General features: G+C 40.9%; 1 protein-coding gene across 4 annotated transcripts in view; it reads left to right on the top strand.

The window, feature by feature from the left end:
* The window catches only part of EFCAB2 (EF-hand calcium binding domain 2), a 337,580-nt gene that overhangs the window by 281,175 nt on the left and 29,834 nt on the right, over positions 1-26,571 (top strand). For 2 of the 4 annotated variants that reach the window (XM_069608004.1, XM_069608006.1), the window contains exon 7: positions 25,766-25,926. The exons of the other annotated variants lie outside the window; for them this stretch is intronic. In XM_069608004.1, coding sequence (XP_069464105.1) covers positions 25,766-25,911 — 146 coding nt within the window. In that variant the 3' untranslated portion in view covers positions 25,912-25,926. Of the gene's footprint in view, positions 1-25,765; positions 25,927-26,571 lie in introns of those variants that run through there. 4 annotated transcript variants of the gene reach the window in all.

The raw sequence follows: 26,571 nt of genomic DNA, 5'->3' as shown, positions 1-26,571 counted from the left end.
AGGCTGCCCTTCTTAAATGTGAATGTTCAGAGGAAGAGTGTTCCACATTGAACTTGCCTACATAAAGGTATTGAGGAACAGTGATGTAAATATTGTTTTTTTCAGGGAAGTTGCTAATCACAGATTTGCAGGCTGTTGACGCTGTGATATTAACCTTTTAGTTGTCAGTAGGTTTAATACATCAGAAGCCCAGTTCAATGTGGAACACTGTGGGGCAAACAAGTAGGCCAGCATGGTGAATCCTTGCAGGCTTTAACCTGGCATGAGAGTTATCCAGGTAGAAGGTTTTAAGTCATCCTGACAATGATAAAAAAAATGTGTTTCATAATACTTTAAAAATAACTTGAGAAGTGCTAACAAGAAACTGTGTTTCTTTGACCTTGCCAGAAATGGTTTCTTTGATCTGACAAGGAACTGTATTTCTTTTTCAACATTCCTAAATTGTGGCAAAGCATCATGACCTAGAACATCATAGATGCTATTTGATGAAGTGGAAATTATTACTCAAGGAAGAAGAGAAAATCTTTGTTGGTTGAACATTGGTTAACAGAGCTTCCTTTTGACAAAGTAAAGGAGCCAAGAACTGAGTTGGAACTTTGTTGCAAACCTGGATTCCCTTGCTTCTTTATGTTGAATGTTGGAACTGAATCTAAATTGAAACCTGGGGAAGGGGAGTTTACCCAGGTTACAAAGAGAGAGTGTGAATACATTGGAAATGTCATTATTGCTATTTTTTGTGAATTGCCATATATTTTCTTGTCTATTTTATGTTTAAGTGTGAGGGTCAGAGATCTTTTGTTAGTGTTTCCTTTCGTTTTGGATAAGCAGGGAAATCCTTATCAGGATAGGGATAGTGAGGCGTGTGTTAAAACGTATAATTTAATAACATGGCATATTTTGAGAAATCACTCAAAAGTTGTCCGCCTCACATTTCTGACCACTCACAGACTACTGTACTCCTAGTCTAGTTCATAGTCCCCTTTCCTTTGTAAGTTCCCTGCATTCCCTTTAAACAAGTTCAGGAAAGGCCATCAATTCTAACACGTGAAAAAGGGGGCCTGAGGAACGTTTCCACAGGCTAGCGGAGCATGGTTGCATCCGCACCAACATGCAACTGTAAACTTAAAGTAATGCAATGGAAATTGCTATGGTCCTATCACTGGCAGAGGCACTGGTAGAGTATGACAGAAAGGTGATTCAGGACTAGGCGTACAGTAGTCACTACAGTGAGTCACCTTTCCTTTTCACCTCACCTTCCTCTCCACTTGCACCCCCTCTCAATTCTCTATTCTTTCCACACGTTCTCCTATCCTTCAGCTCCTCGATGACACATTGCCATTCTTTGAGTTTCAGCTATACGCCCGCACTCCAAGCTCCAGCACCTCTTTTTCCCTCTGTACTCCTTTTATAGATCAGCATGTTGGGTCTGCATGAGCGAATGGCTTAAGAGCAGAGCCTGTGACTGGGTGGATGACTGTTCCCCCACCTGTTCAGGGTCGGCTAGTGACGAGGCCCTGCCTCTCGGAAATGCCCAAAATGATCGAATATTTTTGTTCGCATGATACATTAGAACGATGTTTGACTGTGCCGTTTTACTGTATTTCCGAAAATGTCGCACTTTTAAAAAATAGAAACTGGCCTCCTTAACTCTTTTACCCGTTCATGTATTTATATTTCTGCCTGCTCTGTTATTCTTGCTCTTTTGCCGCTTCTCGTATACCCTTTCTTTTACATTATAATATAATATGTTTCTATCCTGCGTGTTCGCCCCTTGCCGCCCACTTATGCCTTTCCATTTTACTATACGTTCTTACTTTCCTGTCGGTTTCCCGCATTCTTGTCCCTTCGCAGCATGCCGGTTACCTTTTCTTTTATATTCTCATATTCTTTCTTTCCAGCTCGTTTGCCACCTGCACACTATTTCGTTTTAATTTTGTATTACCTTTTTACCTTTCAGCCTGTTGCCGCCTGCTGCACACTTTTTCCTTACCAATGTATCATCCAATCTATCATTACTCTCTGCTTGCCGTATGCTGCAAACCTTTTATTTACATTCCAAAATGGGCTCTTTCATTCCGGCCTTCCTTCTTTCATCACGTTGTTTTCACAATATTAAGCTTATTATTAACAAACAAAACGTATGTTCGGCAAAATCTGTTACGTACTCTCTGCCCTGATCATTTCCTTTACGATCTAACAATCCCGGCCTCACCACTAGCCAAGTCTACTAAGCACAGCATGCATCTGCTATTTTGAAGTCACTCAGTGAACAATTTGCTCATATATTAGTGTTTACAGGCCCTGCTTTTGTCATACCTCAGGTCACTTTTTAAGGTATCAAACTCTACCCTAGCAAGCCCCCATAGGTGCGGCCCACCGCCTTTCGTACAAACAGAGCTCCCAAACCTTTGCCTTACTTTGAACCATTTGTCTTCATCTGTATTGCATAGCTTGCAAATACTTTCGATTGTGGGCCTGCAAACCGCTTGGTTTTCCACCTAATTCTCTGACTCTTTACTATTGAGATAATATTTCCAATGTTTCAAAGGCTGTGTACCATTGACGTTGCTGGGAAAGCACATGAGGCTAGGGCTGGGCTCTGTCGCTTGTGTATCCCCATATACCTCTCATGGGGCCTGAGGCATGGACTGGTGCTAGTCCCCATCGCCCTGGGTCACCCCATTCACATTCATTAGCCTCCACAATGTAAGTTCATCAAACCAGATTGACCCTGGTCAACCTTTATATATTGTTTGATGGTGATGTCGCACCAATTCAATATTCTTTCATCTATTCATGCACCACATAAATCATACATCGTGTTTTATTCCAGGCTTGTGATATAACCCCTCATTGTTTAAATTATCTCTTATATTTGGTGTTCATTCATTTAAATGTATACTATATTAGATTGTATAGAGTGTTTCCTTATTCTGCGTCTTTCACAGCTTCCCCCAAATAATGAACATTCTGATGACTGCAAATACACTGGTGTTCTCTTTTTGTGTGATCTGTCTATGCGCCGTGATTCGTGTAAACCTTGTTTTGAGACTAACCCATGAACATTCCCTGTGAACTGGATAGTCCAGCCCCTTTGGTGAGTAGCAATTTCCCTGGCGATGGATGGTGATGCAGACTTTACTCATACATCAATAATAGAGCCGACTCAGGAAGTTGACAAAAGGAAGACTGTTTTAATAGCAATTTTCGAAAACAGGGAGCATAACGAACATCAACGCAATCGCTCAATCCTCTTACTCAATGCATTTAAGAAAAAACGGAACTTTTATAAGCAATATTCATCGTTAATGACATTAACCTACATGTGTGCTAACTTCATTCTACGTGGCAAACTACAAAAACTTTTAAGCATGGGTGATTGGCTCTGAGTGAACATCTAAGTATATGATTCATAGTAGTCTAAAAAGTGTAACTATGTGATTGGTTACTTAACATCAGGTGGGGCAACTATGCCCTCCCCCAAAAATTACCACTATGAATGTCATTAAATACACAACGTCCCATTGGTTTACACATTATCGGACCCCCAAATACACAGGTCCTCTACAATTGGTTGGCACTCTATGCTCCTTCAATACTTTTCTACCTACGTTAGCAGCCTGCAAGCTGGCCATCCCGGTGCTGGTGAGATCGCCTTAACTTTAGCTTCCCATCAATTAGCATATCAATCTATCATCACCTCAGTGGTCTACTGTCAATTAGGCTTTTGAAGCTTGTCTTTGAGAGTGTTCTTAGCTATGAGAAAATAGGGAGTGAGAAGCACAGTCTGCCTCCGTGCATAGGTGTGACCATCTCGTTTATCCAACTTCATGCTTCCATGTGACTGGAGACCATGGAATCGACCCTTTTCGTGCATTTGATATTATTTTTTAATAAACCTCTTTCGTCTTCCTTGTTATGTTCATGCCTTATGAACAGGAGTCTTGTTCTTTCACACGACTTTGTAGCCAATGTCACTTCACTCCAGTGGCTTCTTTGCTCATCTAGCCTCACCTTCTGAAATACACTTGTAATTCAACTTGCTGTTTAACTGCAACACACCGAAATGAGGCCTTTTTTTGCTACTGTCCAACCTGCTATAATACGTTTAGTGGAAACATGCAAGTTCTCTCATTCCTATATATGTATAGGTTGGTGCTTGCCGCAATCTATTCACTATAAGCTTAAAGCTAGCTTCACGATTACCTTGCTGCTTGCGTTTCTTTTGCATCTGTACACGTGTAAAATAACTTGATATCTTCATCTGTTTCGAAGGGATTGTGTCCTCCGACGTATTCCTCATCTTAGATATCTCCTTCCAGCTCTGCTGGCCTTGGAAATTTTTTTCTCTAGAGGGCGCTGCGCGTCGACGTCCTCCGAGTCGATGTCCCTCGACAGCCGCCGTATCGACATAGACATCATCCTGCCTATAAAGGCCGCGCGCAGCGACCGTTGCTCAGTTCCGTTTTTCCACGCTTACTCAGTGCCTCGGAATACCGTTGCTCAGTTTTGTCAGGTTAAACCTATTTACCTCGAGTTATTCGATCCGTACTCGATTGCTTCTTCGTCGGAACCGACAACTCCTCGATCCGGCTTCAAAAAATGCTGAGATTGTGGGAAAAAGATGTCGCTGACTGACCCTCACAGAGTTTGTCTGTGGTGTTTGGGAGCTGAACACCATTGTTCGGAGTGCGAGGACTGTATGTCCATGACAGCTAAGGCCCTGAAGGAGCGTAGGGGGAAGCTGGAGAAAGGTAAGACTTTTAAAGCTTCTTCTTCGTTGACGAAGTCGAGACATTCGTCTCCTCGTCACCATTCGCGCTCCAGGTCTCGGAGTGGGTCCCATCACTCCTCGAGATCGAAGCACTCGAAGAGGAGACGTCGAAGATCCCCTTCTCCGTCTTCCTCTTCCTCTGTTTCGCCAAAAAGAATCCCTTGCCCCACGAAACATAGTTCCCGGGCTGAATGGGAGGAATTCCGCAAAAATATGATGAGCGTCTTCGAGAAAGCGGCCTCGACCCCCTCGAAGACTGCCGAGAGCGATGCTCTGGTCAAAAACGCCGCGAGTCGCAGTACCCGGCGAAGGAAACCTCTCGAGCGCGTCTCGAATCCTCGAGTAGGACTATGACCTCCAAACCTTCCTCGAAGGTTCCGTCGACGCCGTCGACGAAGGTTCTGTCGACGCCGAGGTCGGTGTCTTCGACGCCGTTGTCGAAGGGACCTTCGACACACGGGTCTGTCGACTCGACACCGGCGTCGACGCCAAGAAAAGCCATGGTCACGACACACCCAGTGACTATCCCCAGGTCCTCGATGACAATGGCTTCGAGATTGTCGAGTAGAATCCCAATTCTGTCGAGGTCATCGAGGCCTCCGCCTTTGTTTTCGACGCCACGCTCGAAGCCTTCGACGTCGGCGTCGACGACATCGACGTTTTCAAGGCCGATTATGACAAGTTCGGCACCCTCTGCCTTGGAAATGGGATTTACACCCTTTATGAGTTCAGAACAATTGAGAACTATGTCCTCAATTTTGGAAGAGGGTGAATTGTCTGAACAGGAAGACACATTTGAGTTGCAGGGACCTGTAACCTCAATTAGAGAGGAATTTTCCTCTGAAGAACGCAGGTTAAAGGATCTTCATGATTCCTTACATGAGGCAAGTGGGTTAGACACTTCCCCTGAGGTGGAGTTTGCTAGGCCAGACCCGGGGGAGCATGCTGAAACCCCCTATAGAGCCTTAATGGCCAGGATCACAGAGTTTATGGGGTGGTCTGCACCTTCACAATCCTTCCAACAAGATGACCTCACGGATATTCTTGACAAAGGCCCACAGGAGGATCCTGTGGTGCCTTTTCATAAAGCTCTTCAGAGGAAGATTAGGACGAACTGGGAAACCCCAGATGTCGTCCCGGCAGTAAATAAAAAACTGTCTACAAAATACAGGGTATCTTCTACAGACCCGGAGTTTTTGTCAAAACACCCATCCCCAGAAAGTCTGGTGGTACAGGCAGCATCTTCTACCGATGTCAAGACGGCTTATCCTACCGTCCCACAGGACAGGGACGATAAAAAATATGATGCTATGGCAAAGAAAGTTTTTTCGGCATGTAGCATGGCGTTAAAATCTGTGAATGCTACTTGCACCCTTGCTAGATTCACCCATACACTTTGGGAGTGTGCTTCTACAGCGGCTGACTGCATCCCGGAGGGAGAAGAAAGGGAGGCGTTCCTGAATATCATACAGGACGGTAAAGACGCTATGTGCGAATCCCTCCAGACGGGCATTGATTCGGCTGACAGTATCAGCAGAGCAATGGCGGCAAGTACAACAACCAGGAGATTTACTTGGTTGAGAAAGTCTGGTTTTGCCCCTGATGTGCAAGCCAGGCTCTTGAACATGCCATTCAATGGCTCTTCTTTGTTCGGGAAAAAGGCGGATGACAGTTTAGAGAAACTGCAAACTTCAAAAGCAGCAGCAAAATCCCTAGGCGCTGCAATCCGTCAGACACCTTTTCGTCCCACAGGAACCTCTGCGAGGGGCAAGTCCTTTCGCTTCTACTCCGCATTTGGAAGAGGTAGAGGACGACCGGCTCAAAGGGGACAAAGAAGAACTACCCGAGGTGGACGGGGTAGATATTCAAAAGCCGCAGCAACAGCAGGTGCCTCTTTACCATCGGCATCCGCATCAGCCGCCCCAAAACCACTCTGAGGACTTCCCTCACAGGACACCTGTAGGAGGCAGGTTGACTCAACATCTGGCGGAATGGCAGGCTATCACGTCAGATGCTTGGGCATTGGAAACAGTTGCCCAAGGTTACTGCCTGCCTCTCCTACGCATACCTCAGTCATCCACCGGGGATCAGCTCTCAGAAAGCTCCAGATCCGCTCCTCTTGCAGGAAATTTTGGATCTGCTAGAGAAAGGTGCCATAGAACCGGTACCTGTAGCGGAGAGGAACAAGGGCTGGTACTCCCCTTATTTTCTCATTCCAAAGAAAGACGGAGGACTGAGACCCATCTTGGACTTGCGAGAATTTCACAAATTCCTCAGAAAAGACAAATTCAAGATGGTCACTCTTTCTCTAGGCCCTTCAGTTCCAGGACTGGTTGGTATCTCTGGACCTTCAGGATGCTTATTTCCATGTGCCTATCCATCTCAAACACAGGAAATACCTGAGGTTCGCAATTGGCAACTCTCACTATCAATTTCGAGTGCTGCCATTTGGGCTGACCTCCGCCCCGAGGGTCTTCACCAAGTTAATGTCGGTAGTGGCGGCAAGTCTAAGGAGGGAAGGGATTTTCGTCTACCCCTACCTGGACGATTGGTTGATCAGGGCTGTCTCTTCGGAACAAGCTCAGATCCAGCTAAATCACGTGTGCCACTCCCTTCACAGACTGGGTTTCTCCCTCAATTTAAAGAAGTCACAAATGATACCATCGCAGAGACTCCAGTTCATAGGAGCGATCCTGGACACTTCCCTGGGAAAAGCCTCGCCACCAGAGATGAGGGCTCAAGATATTCTACAGATGGTTACCAAGTTCCAAGATGCCCAACGTCTCCCAGCCTTCGACTTTTTGAGGTTGCTAGGCCTCATGGCATCCTGCATTTTCCTAGTGCCAGAGGCTCGCCTGAGAATGAGATCCCTCCAGTGGGCACTGAGGACTCAGTGGTCACAATTCTCAGGGAGAATGACAGATGTTCTTCAGGTTCCCGACAGGGTAGCTCAAGACCTTCAGTGGTGGGCCTGTCAGGAGAACATTCTGAAAGGAGAACATTTTTGGCAACCCTGGCCGGAGATAACAGTATTCACGGATGCCTCACTCATAGGGTGGGGAGCCCACGCCAACGACTTGACCATCAGCGGTCGTTGGTCTCCATCGGAGTCTAGACTACATATCAACCTGTTAGAGCTGAGAGCCATCAGACTTGCGCTGAAGGCGTTCCTGCCAGCTTTACAAGGGAAAAACGTCCTGATAATGACGGACAACACAGTGGCCAGCAATTACCTCAACAAAAGAGGAGGCGTAGGATCACTACCCCTGTGCAGAGAGGCGATGCAGCTCTGGTTTTGGGCAATCCAAGAAGGAATCTATCGGCAGTTCACCTAGCCGGAGAGAAGAACTTGACAGCGGACGCTCTGAGCAGGCAGAGCACAGTCTCCCACGAGTGGGAACTGGCTCAGGAAGTCCTTCAAGAGATCTTCGCCCTTTGGGGAACCCCTCAGGTGGATCTGTTCGCCACCAGCGTCAACAGGAAATGTGATCTGTTCTGCTCAAGGGAATTTCCCCCGAGAGGAGCTCTGGGAGACGCGTTCATAGTGGACTGGGAGTTTCCGCTTCTGTACGCGTTCCCACCGGTCCCTGTCATTCCTCAAATGATCAGGAGGTTGAGAAGATTCCGGAGAACCATGATCCTAATTGCCCCGGATTGGGCCAGGAGAACGTGGTACCCGGACCTTCTAGACTTGTCCATCTGCCCTCCAATTCGACTTCCACTCAGAGAGAATCTGCTCTCACAGAAGGGAGGTCAGGTTCTCCATCCAGACATCAAAACCCTCAACCTTCACGCTTGGCTTCTGAAAGGTTGAGGTACAAGGATTGGGACCTCCTTGATGATGTTATGGAGGTGTTGCTTTCGGCAAGGAGGCCAGCAACAAAGTCTTTATACCGCTGCCGTTGGAACAGATTTTGCAGCTGGTGTAGAGAACAGAATATCGACCCTTTTTCATGTCGTACACCAATGGTTTTGTCCTTCCTTCTATATTTGGCGAATTCAGGCCTTCAAGTTGGCACCATTAAGGGCTATCTCGCAGCGCTATCCATCTTTAAGCGCACTGCGGAAGAACCATCCTATTTCAAGTTACCCTTGGTAATACAGTTTCTAAAGGGGTTAACCAATGTTTATCCCCCAAGACCATTCCAAGTTCCCCTATGGGATTTAAACTTAGTACTAACTTTCCTGATGGGCACACCTTTCGAACCACTCCATTCTTGTTCGTTAAGATTCCTTTCCCTTAAAACTGTTTTATTAATAGCACTTACATCTGCTAGAAGGGTGAGCGAATTACAAGCTCTTTCTTGTAAACCCCCTCACACAATATTTCACAAAGACAAAGTTGTCCTGCAGGTGAAGCCTAATTTCCTCCCAAAATGGTTTCGGAATTCCATATCACTCAGAAGATTACCCTACCATCTTTCTATCCTCCTCCTCATCCGGGGAAAGAGGAAGAGAGGTTACACAGACTAGACCCTAGAAGGGCTTTAAGTTTTTACATCAGTAGACTAGCCAGGATAAGACAGGCAGACCAGCTGTTGGTAGGTTACAAAGGTCACAAGCTGGGGTTACCAATAACTAAGCAGACCATTTCCAGATGGATCATTCTAGCCATTCTGGAATGTTATAAACTGGCAGGGAAAGAGCCCCCTCAAAACCGTAGGGCTCATTCGACCAGAGGTATTGCAGCTTCATCGGCCCTCAAAAGAGGCGTGCCGGTTAAAGACATCTGTGCGGCCGCTACATGGTCGTCTGTCCATACCTTTACATGATTTTACAATTTGGATTCCTCCTCCAGTCAAGAGACTAGGTTTGGAAGGGCTGTACTGCATTCTATTCATCAATAGAAGACAGCGTAAAGTCAGTACTCCCTCCTCCAATAATAGAATACTGCTATGGGAGCCTATCTAAGATGAGGAATACGTCGGAGGACACAATCCCTTCGAAGAACAAGTTACTTCTTACCTTGTAACGTTCTTTCGGCGGGATGTTCCTCCGACGTATTCCTCATCGACCCTCCCATCCATCCCCGCAGTTCTACTTCCCTTGTTGTTGCAGCTTACGCTCCTTCAGGGTGATTAGTCTAGTCCAGAAAGTATTATTGTGGGCTACAAAACGGAACTGAGCAACGGACGCTGCGCGCGGCCTTTATAGGCAGGATGACGTCGACGTCGATACGGCGGCTGTCGAGGGACATCGACTCGGAGGACGTCGACGCGCAGCGCCCTCTAGAGAAAAATTTTTCCGAGGCCAGCAGAGCTGGAAGGAGATATCTAAGATGAGGAATACGTCGGAGGAACATCCCGTCGAAAGAACGTTACAAGGTAAGAAGTAACTTGTTCTTCTGTGGCATAAGCTTCTTCACCTTGATCCCAAGATGTCACTTATCCTTGATAGTTTCTTGATGTCTTATAGAATATCTGCGTCTCTGGTCACTGCATCTCTTTTATGTACGTCATCTTCAGAACTGTGTAACATATACTGGCAATGGTTAGTGACAATACCATTCATCCTTGCCGCTTATTGGCTCTGCTTCTTCAGGGATTTAATTCAAATGGCCATCATATTTTCTTGTATACAGATCTGGTTTTCTTAATAGGTACTTTGGCTCCAAGATTCTCTTAGGTACTGTCACTTTCACTGGTACTGGACTGAGTCCATCCTCTGCTTTTTGTCGATTCAACTGTTCTGTGTATGTCACATACTCTGGTTTCCAGCATACAGGTAAAAGGGGCAGGGCGGGTTGGTTGAGGTGGGGGTACTTGGCTCCTCTACACCCGCATTCGTGCGTGTTAATGGTAATGCATAATCCCTTGCAAGCGGCACTGATCTGAGGTCACCAAACTCATTGCTTCTTTCTTTCCCTAGATAGGGAGTGGCAGGGAAGGAAATCTACATGTTAAATAATGAGGCCTTGCATACTTTTCCATGCTTCCAGTGGTTGTTCATCAGCAGACGTGTCTGTATGGATCTGTCCAAATATGTATATTGAATACAATTGTTTAGTGACAAATAGTATTAAAAAATAAACGTCCTAAGGTCATCAGACTCCAAATTCAATCATAAATATTAATTATGAATATTATGAAGTTATTGATGTTTTACAATCAATATCTTGAACGAATGGACTTTAATAACCTCTGCCTACCCTGCCCCCGAGCCAACCCGAAAGGCTGATGAGGTCTTTGGGAAAGAGATTGGTGAATCATGCAATCTATTCGTATCTCTATCGAAATAAAGCTACTTCATTGTCTTGGGCAGGAGAAACGGCCTATAGCGTAGACCACTCAATCGTTTTTTTTAATTGAATGTGCCTCATAGAGCAGTTTACGATGTACCTATTTCTTATTTATAATCAGAAAAATGCCACCTGCGAACAAGGAAGTTGCTGACACTTGTTGTGCGCTTCATGGCACCTTATCAAGGCAAATGGCGTTTCTGCACGTGCTTCGTGAGGAGCTCCTGGAGACAAAGGGCATTTCCGCACGTGCCTCGTGAGCATCTGGAGACAAATGGCATTTCCGCACGTCGTGCGTGAGGAGCACCTAGAGACAAATGGCGTTTATGCACGTGCGTCACGGGGAGGATCTGGAGAATTTACCTCATGTTTGCAGTGATTGGAATCCAATACTGATACATGGGGCAAGAGTGTGGTCCTGATGAGGGGGCATTTGAAATGCAATGTTTGAAATAGTACGAGAAACCAGGATTTAAGAAGTGACTAAAATATTTTCAGATTGTATAATGAAATGTGAATTTTAAAATGTCTAGCTGGGGTAATTATCCGCAAAAGTGTTTGAACTGATAAGGCCGGTATTGGCAAATGGAGAAGACTTTGCACTTGTTATGTAGGAACAATATGTAAGAACGTTGCCTGCACACTTTGTTTAGCGTATAGTGGTTGACCTATTAAAAAAAAAAACTCATAAATGCATATTACATGGCCACGGTAGTGGCCATGTAGTTATGGTTAAGTTGCTGTTTCCATAGGAAGAGCACTTTTTGGGCGGTTTATAACTTCGCTCTCCCTGGACGGATCCTCACCAAACTTTGCAAAAAAAGTAGTTGGGTCACTCTGAATTTTTCTGCAAAGTTTGGTGAGGATTCGTCCAGGGGGGGGAAAGTTATAGGGGGGGTCCCAAAACTTTTTTTTCCCATAGACTGAATGGGAAAAAACTTTGCGCACGGCTACAGCCCGAACCACTGGACGGATTTACACCAAATTTGCGGCAGGAGCGGCGGCCTGGTCCCAAAAGCGTGCTTTTGTAAATTTGGTGTAAATCTGTCCAGTAGTTTTTTAAAAAAATGACTAAAATGTAAGGCAAAGAAATTGGTGATATCTGCGTTCGATTCGCGGACGGACTTCCCTGTTCGCTCCGCGGACAGCACCCCGATTGGCCCATGGGCTTGCGTCATGTCCGCGGACATGCAACGTGTTCGCTGATTGGACGGCGAGAGGCGTGGAGCGCGTCAGATTTTCTGTGGCGCCCGCCATCTTGTATTCGCAGTCGACCGCATACAGCGCAGTGAAACGTGGATAAAAAATTGTATTTAGTGCCGTGTGTTGGTGTGTAAGAGTGTTTGGGGAGGGTGGGGGAGTATGAGTTAGGTTCAATGCTTTGTTTTTTTATGTGCTAGACCTTTTTGTTGCATTCGATTTTTCCGCGGAGAACACGGCTGTTCTGACATTTTGTAAATAAACTAAATGGTGGGGTGTTTAGAGGACGGAGTATGTGTCATTTTTGTTCGCAAGGAAGGTAAAAATGAGCTATGAACACTCGCAGTGTACTTAATTGTTCGTAAATACACAAACTGGGGGTGTCCTCAGGACGCTGTCCGTATTGTAATGTGTCTAGTTGAATGTGTTCTAAGAACACTCGCAGTGTCCCGAAACGGTTGCAATTACACAAAATGGGGGTGTTCTGAGAACATTGTTTGTATTGTTCGTTGTCAGGGTGAAAGTGTTTTAAGAGCACTCCTTTTGTTCGCTAATAGTACAATTTCCTAGGGGCGTCAACCGACTTTTTGTCCACTAAAGAAACGATAAATCCGGCTGGTGTGCGTCGACATTATGTGATAATCCTACGACTGGCACTATTGACCTGGCTGACTTGCTTTTGCGACACTAAATCATATCTCCAGCCACTAAACCTGATATTATCAAAGCATTCATATTCCCCGCCTTTCTCCGTGACGTTACAGGGTGCGTAATGAAACGCGCCCAGTCGTCTCCAGTACTACGCGACTTTACACAGAACCCGGAGGACAACACACATTATGTCACAACACAGCGCGCCACAATTCAGAATATGAAACTGTGATTTAAAAGCAAAGAGCAAGATTGTAAATGTTGTAAAGTACATTTATTTGACATCAAATGTTTAGAGAATATTCAGCAATTTGCATTTGTCTTTGTTGTCGATCCGCAAAAGTTCATATTGAGACACGCGATGTTCCTTTGCGGTACAGAGAGTGTTAGATCAGGTTACAACTCAGTGCGCCACAATTCGGAATATGAAACTGTGGTTTAAAAGTAAACAGCAGGATTGTACATTTGGTAAAGTACATTTATTTCACATGAAATGTTTAGTGAATATTCAGCGATTTGCTATTGTCTCTGCTGTCGATCAGCAAAAGTTTATTTGGAGCCACGCGTTGTTCCTTTGCGGTAGATAGGCTGTTGGTTTATGATAAAAGCAGTAAATGGTCTCTCTGATAATCGGAAGGTTGCTCCAACAACGAGCCATTAGACCACCATATTGGTTGGTATGTTGTTTGTAGCCGCTAGTACTGCGTAAGGGCATATTGGTCCTTGGCGATTGTCCCATAAAATGGTGAGGGTCATGAAGTTGCATATTTGGACTTGCACCTGGCAGTTGAAGACCCCGTCCGCTGGAGTCTGTAAATCGTGACATAGACAAAACGGGGCCACGTACCTGTTTTAAAAAACATAAATTAGTCTCACCAGCCGATCTTCATTAAAAATAATCATTTTATTTATTAGGGCGTGAAACTATTTGCTATCGAAGATAGTGCAAAAGAGTATGTTAATAATAAAATAATAATATTTTCCCATTCATATAGCGCTAAGAACTGTGAGGTATCTAAGCGGTGCTTATTATTAACCATGGTGTGGTGCTCATTTATCGACCACGGAAGGGTGAAAGGCTGAGTTTGGGCTTGTCGGGATTCCAACTTGCGTTAGCAAGCTGTGCACGGATGTCACGGATGTCAAAGCGAGCGCTGTACTCGGTGTGAAGTGGCACAGCGAGTAGAGCGCTTGACCGCCTATAGACCGGTTAAATTATTTATATTAACCCACTCTGTGTCGTCTGCCTTTTTCAGAGCCCTCTAAATGACAGGGGATCAATTCGGCGGTGATAGTGCGCGGTAGAAAACATTATGCCACTTTCAACGAACAAGTTCAACTTCAGCGGTCTTTAATGCTATGCTATTGTAATTATATTTGGTATAAAGTAATGTAAAGGGTTGCTTACAGTACAATTGCAATTTCCATTGTCTGAGTGGTGCAGTCCGAAAATACGACTCTGCGTGTGCCAACGATCTTTCGCATAGTGATATAATATGTAAAAGTGGTTTCGTTTCAGAAATTTCATCTTTATCTTCTCTTACGTTTTAGCAACACTCCTTCAAGAGAAGTCTTTCATCACAATCTCTGTCTGTCAAGGTCAAAACACAATACAACCTTATAGTCTGCTTCGTGAGCCTCTCCGGGGCCCGAGAAAAAAATGAAGCAGCTGACCTTCACTGTGAATGAGCATAAATTCTTACTTTGCAACATTCTGTGTAAAGCCATCTGTAGAAGTTGGTTTTTGCACGCCATGTTTGTATATTGTTTGCGTGATATTAAAAAAAGTTTGTTTAAAGGACGTTATGGTTCTAAGTACAGCCGAAAGACCCCTGAAAATAGCAGGTTATGGTAAGCTATGAAAAATAACTCGCGCCAACACCATGCACTGCTAAGACTAACACCCAGGACATCAAAGATGACATCCCAAATGTCATTGATGAAATCACTGATGACATCACATGTGTATGTACTTTTCATGGAATTTGTGTACTAGGGATTTTCATTATAATGTTCCGAAAAAAGTGTCAAGGATATTGCAATAAATATCATATCGTTATTAGTGCTTTGAACGATGCATTTATATCAATAAATAGCATTGTATTATGGGATTCTATGTAGTATACTGAGCTGCTAATGGAGAAAGATAGCATTGTGTGCAGAGTACAAGATAAAAGTATAATATTTGTAATGTTAATATGTAGAATAATGAAATGATAATTGTCCTGAAATGTTGGAAAACTCGCAAAATGGGGGTGTTCTGAGGACGGTATTCGTATTCTGTGATTGCTTAGCTGTATGCAATGAGGGAATGGTACAGAGAGTAAAGTGGACGCCGTCCACGGACACCGCGGCTGTTCGTGGACAGGGCGTGGTAAATCCGGGTTTTTCCTTGAAATCCAACATGGAAAGAAGACTGTACGGATCAGCCAATCAGATGTCGAGGTTGTGGATTTGTGTTGAAAGAGACTGTGTGTGGTGAAGATGGCAGAAGTGGAGAAAGTCAGGGTGTTGGTGCTCGGAGATATGTTTGTGCATGGTTTACAGCAGTACGCTGAATGCAGGCATGTTGCAAAGAACTTTGATGTCAAAGGAGTGGAGGTGGTGTGGAGCACTGTGCCTGATTGCAATGTACAGGGAATTGTACAAGTTTGTGCGGATATGGCCACGATGAACAGTCCGCATGTGGTAGTTTTGCACTATGGTGCTTTCCATTTGGGCAACGTCAGTGCCCCTACTTTGTTGGCTGATTTGGAACGCTTGGTTCAAGCCGTAGTGAAGATCCTTCCAAATGCGAAAGTAATTTTTTCTGGATTACTACCTAGGGAAATATGGGACAATAGTTCAGTGTTTTGTCCTCAGCAAAACATTGCTAGGTGTGTCATCAACCGAGGCATGTGTGCCTTCATGCTTAGAGATGGTATGTTCTTCTGTAACAATGAGAATATTGATGCCAGTAATGCTGTTAATTTTAAAGAAGATGGCATTTCTTTATCTTTTACCGGAAATGCCTTTTTATTTTGGAATGTAAGGGTTGCTTTGGAGAAGGTTATGTGAAGATTTTAGGAGTAAAGTAAGAAAAAAAAACAAGAAAAAAAATATAAAATAACAGGTGTCTGTCAAGCATCTGTAAAAAAAAAAAAAAAAAGTCTCTTTTCAGAGCCAACTTCAAAGGGGAAATGGGGCACACTATTTAAATTTACATTCACCACGCTCAGATTTTCGATGTGTCCGCAGACATGGCGGTAGTCCGCGGACATGAAAATCACTACGAGGGGGTTAGTATGTTCTATGTTACATGTCAGGGATATTATGGTTAAGTTGTGTTACTAAAAACCTATGAAATTCAGTGAAAAAACTTTGTTAAAGGTTCCAAGTAAAACCGAAAAACCCTTGAAATTCGTCAGTTATGGTAACATAAGCAACCATAACTCGCGCCACCGTGCACTGCTAACACTAACACCCAGGACATCAAAGATGACATCACAAATGTCATTGATGACATAACTGATGACATCACATGGCTGGCTCTCCCTTTTTATCCTTTACTGACATATCAAAGCCACATAGTTTTCTACAGTAACAGTCAGGAAGTAAAAATTGAAAAGGTACTATATTTGTAGACTTGGGGTCCTGTCACATCATATATGAAACATGTACATAGCGGAAGATACAGGCTTGAAAGAGAGGGATCCTTTCTGTGCTTGAAGATAATCATTATGGTTATCAGCACTTTGTCATAGTTTTATTTTTATTACTCTACCTTCCCTCTATATGCTCATATTTGTATACATTATACTCGCTCTCCATAGAGTGAATGGGAAAAAAAATTTGCTCGCGTCTACAGCCCAAACCGCTGGATGGATTTCCACCAAATTTGGACCAGGAGCAGCGGCTTGGTCCCGAAAGCGTGCTTTTGCAAATTTGGTGAAAATTTGTCCAGTAGTTTTTTTTTAAAATGACCAAAAAGTAGGTAAAAAAAAATAGTGATATCTGTGTTCGGTTTGCGGATACACTTCCCTGTTCGCTCCGCGGAAAGTGTCCTGATTGGCCAATCGTCTTGCGTGATGTTCGCGGACATGCAAAGTGTTCGCTGATTGCACGGCGTGGAGCGTGAAGCGCGTCAGATTTTTCGGTAGCGTCCGCCATATTGGATTTGCGGACGTCCCCGGACAGCGCGGTGAAACTTTGTTCAAAATGTGTATTTTGTAGAGTGTGTTGGTGTGTAGGAGTGTTTGGGGGAGGGTGGGAGTGTGTGAGATAGGATGAAAGTTGTGTTTTTTATGTGTTAGACGTTCTTTTTGTGTTCAATTTGTTTGCGGACATCACGGGTGTTCTGAAATTTTCTAAATAAACTGACTAGGGGGTGTTCTAAGGAGTCAAAATGTGTCCGTTTTGTTCGCAAGCAAAGTGAAACTGTTCTAAGAACACTCGCGGTGTCCGGGGAGTGTTCGTAGGTGGTGTCCTGAGGACGCTGTCCGTATTGTTCTCTGTCAAGTTGAATGTGTTCTAAGAACATGCGCGGTGTCCTGAAATGTTCGCAAATAAACAAAATGGGGGTGTTCTGAAGACGCTTCTAAGAACGCTCGCGGTGTCCGGGGAGTGTTCGTAGGGGGTGTCCTGAGGACGCTATCCGTATTGTTCTTTGTCAAGTTGAATGTGTCCTAAGAACACTCGCGGTGTCCTGAAATATTCGCAAATAAACAAGATGGGGGTGTTCTGAAGACGTTTTTGAGAACACTCCCGGTGTCCTGGAATGTTCGTAGGGGGTGTCCGTATTGTTCATTGTTAAGTTGAAAGTGTTCTAAGAACTATCGCGTTGTTCTGAAATGTTCGTAGGGGGTGTCCTGAAAACGGTGTCCGTATTGTTCGCTGGCAAGTTCAAAGTGTTCTAAGAACACTCACATTGTTCGCGGACATTAAAAGTTTCCCATAGATCATAGCTGAAATGTTTGACTCTATGGATGTGATATGCTGCGGTGGTTGTTGCCAGGGCATAGAGTCTTGGGTGCATGGCCATTTGGCCATGCACCCAAGACTCTATGCCCTGGCAACAACCACCGCAGCATATCACATTCATATTTGTTTATAACTTTGGGTGAAAAACAAATGTATAAGGAACAAAGGTATTAGATACTATGGATGTGATGTGCTGCTATGGTTGTCCTTATTATTGTATACTTACTGTTTGGTCTAGTAATGGGAGTCCATGTTAGTATTAGTATTTTGTAATGACTTATTACATTGTATAAGCAATATACTTTTATTTTTTTTCGACCCTCATATTTAGTAGAGTACAAATCAGAGTACTGTGCAATTTGCTCAGTTTCTGTATTTGTTGCTAAAATCATTGGGTCTGTGGGAGAAAAAAATCCATGTTGGATTTAAAAAAAACCCTTTTTCTGTTATGCTACAGTTTATTTGTTTGTTTGTTTTCAGTGTTCACTTGTTGTTTCTAGCTAATGCTTTATACTTTGCTTTGTTGTATTTCTTTTGGAACAGTAGCCAATTCTTCATTTGTTTTGATATTATAAAATTTTGGAGCAGTTAGATACCAATTGGCGTCTTCTAACTGTCTATTTTTTAATATATTGTAGTGGTTTTCATTTACCTATTTGGATATTGTTAAATTTTGGGACAGTTAGACACCAATTGGCGTATTCTAACTGTGTATTTTTTGGCCTAATTTAGTGGTATTCATTTATCTGATTAGTTGTTGTAGAATCTTTGAGCTGTTAGATAGCTTTTGGAGTATTCTAACAGTTTATATTATTTTAACACACATTTATAATTTTGGGACAGTTAGATACTAATTCGCGTATTCTAACTGTGTATTTTTTGGTCTAATTTAGTGGTATTCATTTATCTGATTAGTTGTTGTAGAATCTTTGAGCAGTTAGATAGCTTTTGGAGTATTGTAACAGTTTATATTTTTGTAACACAAATTTACTTAAAGGTTTAAATACAGTTTATTTATCAAATTTTGGTTTTAAGAACATCAAATAAGCGTTTGTAAGATTTGCTGGTAATCTCTGCTTTAGAGTAATGGTACTATCATTACATTCAAACCATCCACATTTCTTTTTTATGTATGCAGTGTAGTGCCCTGAATTGGTTGTGGCTCCTGCGTGGTAGATTATACCTATTGTTGTGAAGGTATTCTTACCAAGTGATATTTGACCATGTGTGAATCCAGTCAGCTTGCAGTTGTTTTTGGTACCATCTGCATTGTAACGTAGAAGCATTAGTATTACGTATTTACTATGGGTTTGTATTACTAACGTGGAGCGATAATCTGAATTGCAGGTAGAGCATAATCTACCATGGTTTGCATTTTGTACAAGTTGCTGAAATGGAATGGATTCACAATTTGGTATTGATATATATATGAAGCGTTCATTGGGGATTTCTTCTTGTGTCACATTGTTGCAGAGAGTGCATGTATATTTCCACATGTATGAAATCTGAAAAATTTCATTTATAGGTATGTTTTTGTTTTCCAGTACTTGTAGTAAGTACATTAGAAATATAGTGAATTTCACAATTCCAGCAGAGTAGTCCAATTGTCGTCTTATTCCAAAAACACTATATGTGTTATCAGGATTGTTTGCTGCATTTCTGTGAAGTGCTAACATTTGCAAACACAATGGGTTTGTACTGTGTGAGTAAATGTTGTCAACAATTGGTGGTTATTGAAATAGAATATTCATTGCTACATTTGCATAGCAACTTACACCAACTATATTTGAGAATTTAAATGGTCCAGGTAGTTCTGTATCTAACTGCTTTTTTTGGAGTTTGTCTTCCTTCTTTAAAGAAGTACCTGGTTTACTTTCTCTAATTGATTCTTTTTTGTTTGTGGTACTTGATGGAGTATTAGTTTCTTTTACTCTCTTTGGAGGATTTCCAGTGACGTCCTGTTGCATTTCAGTTTGATTTAGTTTTCTTTTACAACGTTTTAGTTTTTGTGGAACAGAATATGTGTTTAGATAGGGAGTGTATAGTGAGCGAAGTCTATTATATTCTAAAATGCAAGGAATATCAGCGTTTACTTTACTTGCATCAAAGTTGATTAGAAATAGACCGTCAAGTGTACGTAAGCGTGATAGTGCTACATAGCTCATGCCTTCTTTAAAGACTGTGTTACCAATATCTATCATTGCTTTATCTAGGGTAAGATCTTGTGATTTATGAATTGTGACTGCGTATGCAAGAGTTAGAGAAAATTGTTCTCTGCGTACATACATATCTTTGAAGATAAGGAATCTAGCTGTTGAGCGTCCTATCCGTTTTACTTCTGAAAGTTTGTCAAAGAGTATATTGACAAACTGAATTTTGTTGTCACGTGGGTATGTTTGAAAGCCAACAACTGTACCCAGTGCTCCATTAACTAGTCCTTGGTCCATTACTCTGCAATTTAAGGATAATTGTAACATCTTTTCTAAGCCTGCATTGTTTGAGATTGATTTTTCTAAATTATTTAGTCTTGTTGTGGCTTGGTCACACATGGGTAGTGTCATACCATGTACATCTAGTTTGTCTGTGGCACTAATTTCCATTATTGGTTGCATTTCTTTACTTAGCATGATTTCATTGAATTTGAAACAGCTTACGAGAGTTGGCATTAAGGCCATACAATTGACATTTTTATGGGCTAATTGTTCCATAACATCTGTAGCACATGCATTATCGCCATAAAGTGCATTAATGTGCCGGGTTTTCAATGTTGCTTCTGCTTCTTTAGAAAGTATACCAACTCTCAAACTTTTTAAAATGTTGGCATACGTGAGATCTGCAGATTGGCGCATGTTTTCTGTTAATTCTCTGTATTGGAAATGTTGCCAAAGGTTGACATTTCCAATGCTGCCAACAGTTTTACGGCAGAGTTTGTGCCCTAATGTTTTAAAAATAGGTTCACCTTTTACTGGTGTTAATTGAAGCAGATCTCCAAAAACAATAATGTGTTTTCCTGCAAAGAGCTCTTCATAGTCCGTTTTGAGTACTTCTTGTAATCTGAGGTGAATCAAAGCTAACATCAGGTTGGAGACCATGCTCACTTCATCTATTAGTAGCATTTTCATTTGTTTCAATACTCTGCGTAATTCCATTGCAGCTTCTGCAGAAAGTTTGTAATAGTCTAATTTGTTCTGGTGTTCTACTGGTAATAGTAGTAATCGGTGTAATGTAACACCACCTATGTTGTAGGCAGCTAAACCTGTGGGGGCAGTGACAACAGCTGACAGTTTGTTGTTTGTCAATTGTTGAAGGAACTTACTAATGATTTTGATTAGGAATGTTTTGCCAGAACCAGCTTCACCACTGACGTACAGTAGTATAGGTTTATAATTATGGCAGGAACATTCTTTATTTTCATGTTTTACACCATGTGCAATTTGTTTTGTTACTTCTTGAAAAATGCTACTTTGCTCATTGTTTAGTTTTGATTGTAGTATAGTTAAGTCTTCCTTATCTTCATACTGACACATGGTGTTTTCTACTTCTATCATAGCTAATTCTGCCTCATTTGTTATTAGTGGTTCTCCCAGTGGTTCTTGGCTTCCTGTTACAGAAGGTTGACTACTGTCAGGAGTATCCTTATCTAGTTGAGCTTGGAGTTCTTCTTCATGTTGCTGTTCATTGTGCAACATTGTTTTGTACTGTGTAAAGTTTACATCAGTTATAGTGCTTTCATTTGCTTTGAAAGCATCCTCATATGAGTCATAGTTCTCTAGTAATTGTTCTTCTTTTCTCCATGGTTTGAAGAGTTGTAGCAGGGACATGTAATATACTTCTTTATGTTGAGGAGTCTTCAATGACAATTTGATATGATTAATTAAATTTGGTTTAGTGAGTTTAACTAAGCTGCCTTCACAGTCTGTCACTCTATATTTACCTTTTTTTTCATCGGGTTTCATATTATTTTTGTATGTGTAGTTTTGGGCTATTTGGTATAGACACATGTTTTCCAAAGTATTACTTCTGTTTGGGTAGTATTTGTACAATAAATTGTTTTTTAAAATGTCTTGGCTGTTGGGATCATGTTTGGCTATTGTTTCTATATCTTCATATGATTTTAGAACTCTTTTTCTAGATTTAGCTGGACCAAGACTTAGCCATACTATATTTTCAGATTTACCATACAATGAAGTACCAGTTAAACGATCAGCTGCTTCATAAGATCCACATTCTCTATGGGTGAGCATTTTTATGCCCAAGCTGTATAATTTCTGAGATACTGTTTTATCTGATGACAGGTCATTCCAGAGGTCTTGGAGCTCTGTCTTTTCTGCTTTAGTTAAGTATGCTGTGACATATCGTGCAACTGCAGTAGAATTGTCTGCAATGTACTGCACATCTATGGTTGCATTCCATAAGTGGGCAATGATTGCATTATAATCATTGATATATTTTTCTTCTTCTTTTCTTTTTATGTAATATGTATTTTTACGTGACTTTCGTTTAACAGTATGTCTAACTGAAGACATGAGGTTGTTTACTTGACCTGTATTTGTAACTGGTCTAGGGAAACCAAATCGGCATTTGGTGTAGTATTTGCCTTTGTTTTTGCATTTGCGACGACAGTATTTTCCACATTTATGTCTTTGAAATTGTAAAATTTGTGCACAAAGATCACTATTTGTGGCTTCTGATGGAATTTCACAAGTGACATATTTTTCAATAAACTGTAAAACAGTGGCATCACTGTCTTGACCAAATTTAGGAGCATCTTTAATCCATAAAAGCATGTGGATATGTGGTGCTCCTCTGGCTTGGTATTCTTTTCTCCAAAAGAAGTGTTGCACTTCTCCAAGGGGAGGAACAGTTTTATTACAAATAAAATGTAGCATAGCAATGAAGCGATGGTGAAAATATCTTGAAACATTAACAGGATCCAAAGAACAAAGTTCTCCAGGTGTTAGAATATCTATGTTTGTTTTGTTTTTATTTGATATGCGTAGGAAATCATGTAAATCTTCACATGCATATTCTGCACAATTTAATGTAACAAACCAAGTGGGTGGGCCAAGGTTTCTGATCATACAACGTACATCTCCATGACGTCGAAACCAGTACTCTTTAGTACCACGCATATTTGCTAATAGATTTGTAATATTTGATTGTAAAACCTCATCCCTTGGTTGCACTTTCTCTAATAATCGTGTAGCTGTCATATTTTGAAAGTGTGATCCTGATTTTAATATGTGTGCAACTCTAACATAAAGTTGCTAGTTCACTTTCAAAGAGTAGGTGGAATATGTATTCCACATTTTGTCTAAATCTGGGATCTTCAGAATACATCCGTAATGAGCGGTATTCTGAAGCTGATATTTGAATAGGTCTATCATCATATCTTCCTCCTTTGCCAGTTGGAAAGAGTAGAGAAAAAGCACGTGCTTCTATACTTTTTTCCCATATACTGATTGGCGATCCTTTTGTTTGACGCATTTGGTAAGTTTCCAGTACATCTTGTACGGTGTCATTACAGTGCAAAGGATGAATTGTATACTGGTCTAAAGTATTTGATATTGTAGCAGGATCTAGTAGCTCAAATTGACCAGCTTCTTCTGTTTCTTGAATTATTTCAGTTGTATCTTTCAAGTTTTCTTCAATATTAATTTCTTTGTAATATTCATTATTCTCTTTAAGATATTGGAAGGCTTGTCTAACTTTATATAAATCTACCAGCTGTTGCCATATTTTTTTGTCTTTTGTAGGTACTCCATTTACTAATATAATTAAAGATTGGTGCATTGGACGTTGCACTCCTAGAGTATGCACATTTTCTTTTAGATTTAATGGTAAATAAACTACTTTTCCACGAATGCCTTTTACCAATTCAGAGGGAGGTAATGTTGCTGTTTTTGGTTGAAGGCGTACTATTGCTTGAAATGGGTGTACTGTTTGAATTATGATGCTCTCATATAAATTAAGTTGTTGTAGGGGTTTTGGTAGTGGGTATAATTCCAAATTATTTGTGATAGAAAGTGAAGGAGTTTGGTTGTTGTCAAGTTTTGTGGTGCAATAACTGCAAAGTATTAAGGGCTCAGTTATTTCATATTTGTTTTCTGCTAGAAGGTAGAGAGCTAATTCAAACCATTTAGAATCTTCATTGTCTTCTATTTTGTATGATAGGTCCACAGTGTTTGTGTTACTTTTATAAAAAATTCTACGGCAACATACACATGCATGGTTTGGTACTTCAGCTGATGTACTTTTAAATTTTAGTATTTCTTTTTTGTATGTGTTTATCAAAAGGTTGCCATGTGTAGAATTGTTGCTTAATTGGTTTAAAGCTATTTCATTCTGTAAATGGCTTTCACTTCCAAAATATTTTTTCTGGATATAGTGAATTTCTTCAAGTAGGACTTTTAGCATAGTACAGTTTATAGACTAGATTTCCTATAGTTGAATGATGTGTTGATATCCTTTTGATATCATGGAAAGTGGTTTTACAAGTAGGTCCTGTAATGCAGGCCAGTGAATGTCCTTGTAGTCCTGTGTACTTGCGCACTGGACAGGTATCTATATTTTGCAGTAATTTAATTTTGATTTTGTCTTTGCTTTTTACATATTTATTGAGGAATTGGTGTAAAGATTTGAAATATTGTTTGGGAATGTTACACATTGACGTGCATGGCCATTTGTACACTAGACGTTCTGATTCAGTTGAATGGAGGGGTAATTCTAAGTTTTCAGGGCATATTTTTGTAAGGAGTACTTCTTGTTTCATTATGGTATTATTCACTTTTTCATAACCTCGACCACTGCTATTTATGGCAATTGTATTTGTTTGCTTTTGTTTGTACGCTTCTTCATTAAAATATGGTTCTGTGCTCGTAGTGTGATTCCATTCACCTCCACAGATACTTAAGAAGTTCTTTCTGTTGACTTTTCGCTTATTGAGAAGTCTTTTTTGTAATTTAGTTATTAGTTTTGTTAGTGGTTTCATTTTGTTTAACAGTAAAATAAATTTCTTTTGAGAAGAATTGCACTGTCCATCAATGCTTCTAAGATTAATTTCCTACAATAGGTTTTAAGCTTTGAACCTGATTTCTCTCCTGTTTTTATAAGATTTTGAAGGACTTTGTGACGGTATATTTTGGCTAAAATACTTTTCTTGGTATGCTTACTTTGCACTATATTAATATTTGAAGAAGTAGTTTTATCTGTACTGATAGGTGATTTTCTGTTAATTGTTTTTTGGTTTGTTTTACATTTTGATAGAGGAAGCGAAGTTGTTGTACTTGAAACTTTTTGTGTTTCACTAAATGATTGTATTAGCTGTTTTGTTTCAACTTTTTTTACAAATTCTGCTAGAGATGGATGCTTATGTTGGACACCTTTATTTTCATTTGCTCCAATTTTGCGTTGCTTTCTACGGAGTTGTCTTTTGGTAGGCATTCTTTAGGGTCTGTTGAAAAAAATAAAGAAGATATGGGTTGGGGTGTTCTGGAATGTATGTGTGCTGTGTGCATGAGTGTTTGAGTAAGATGATAAGGATGTATGTAATGGTGTGTGATTGTGCATTGGCAACTAAAACTAGTAGGGGTAGGTATTCTTGAATTTGTGTCACTAAACTGGGGTTCAGATGACAAAAAAAAGTAAGCTAGTGGTGTGGAAAAGTACAAATAGTAAATGTAATGTATACAATTAAAACAGTTGTTTGTTCTATAATATGAAATTTGTAGTGGTTCAGTTGGCCAATTTGTGTGTCCAAAAATATAAATTTGTGGGCCATTCTGGTTGTAAATCGCTGTTTACGACATGGACATTTTTGGACAAAATGGTACAAAATCTCTATTTTAAGAAACCAAAATAGCTGGTATTAATGTTATAGTATATTTGATTAATAATATAAATAATATAGTGATATTTTACTTACTTTTTTTTCTAATTAACAGGTAACTTCTTAGTTTTTCTTTCTTCTTCGAATTCGGCTGCTTCTTTTCAGGAAACTGGTCTTCACTGCAACTGTGAAAGCTTCAAATTAGTAACTTTGTTTGTATATAGCACTGTTTTTAATTTAGATATTGATTTTTTTAATTGAAATCCTCAGTGCCTTCTGTAAAACTATTAAACTAATTTATTTACATAAGATACATTGCATCAGTTCAGTGTATATGATATGTTCTTATTGAACAAATTGTATTGAATGACTAACTGTAGCAAAAATAAAATAGCTTTACTATGTCTTGTGAAATTTATAATATATTAGTGAATACCACTATTTCTGTAAGTAAACTGTTCTAGGTAATAGCGCCTCAATGTCATGTCTAATTTAAAGTAATTAAGTAAATAAATAAAAACAAAAAATATGAAATTGTATAAGTATTTTTATAAAGGTTTAAACATAGATTGTGTTTGCATGCAATTTTGTTTGAATATATTTAGTCTATATATTTCATTTAAAAAATGTTAGTTTAACATGATTTGAGTGTGTGTTTAAAGAAAGTAAAAAGTATAAAGGTGTATAAGTGGTAGTTGATTTTAGGAAATTGAAAAAAGTACAGTAAATTCATTTAACAGATTTTACAAGGTAAAAGTCTGTTTGAAAATGTGTTCATCTACCATAGCTCTCAAGTCACACGCTTTTGGCGGGTGTCAAACGCCTTGTAAAGGGCAGACTCACCCGCCAAGCCTCCTGCACGCCCATTCATTCCAATGGGCGTCTCACCCGCTAAAATCAAAATCGGGTGATTTCACCCGC

This window comes from Ambystoma mexicanum, chromosome 4q, assembly GCF_040938575.1.
Source record: "Ambystoma mexicanum isolate Mex_15411 chromosome 4q, UKY_AmexF1_1, whole genome shotgun sequence".
Classification (NCBI taxonomy): Eukaryota; Metazoa; Chordata; class Amphibia; order Caudata; family Ambystomatidae; genus Ambystoma; species Ambystoma mexicanum.
Note: the sequence above shows the minus strand (reverse complement) of the source record. Positions and strands in the feature narration are given on the sequence as shown.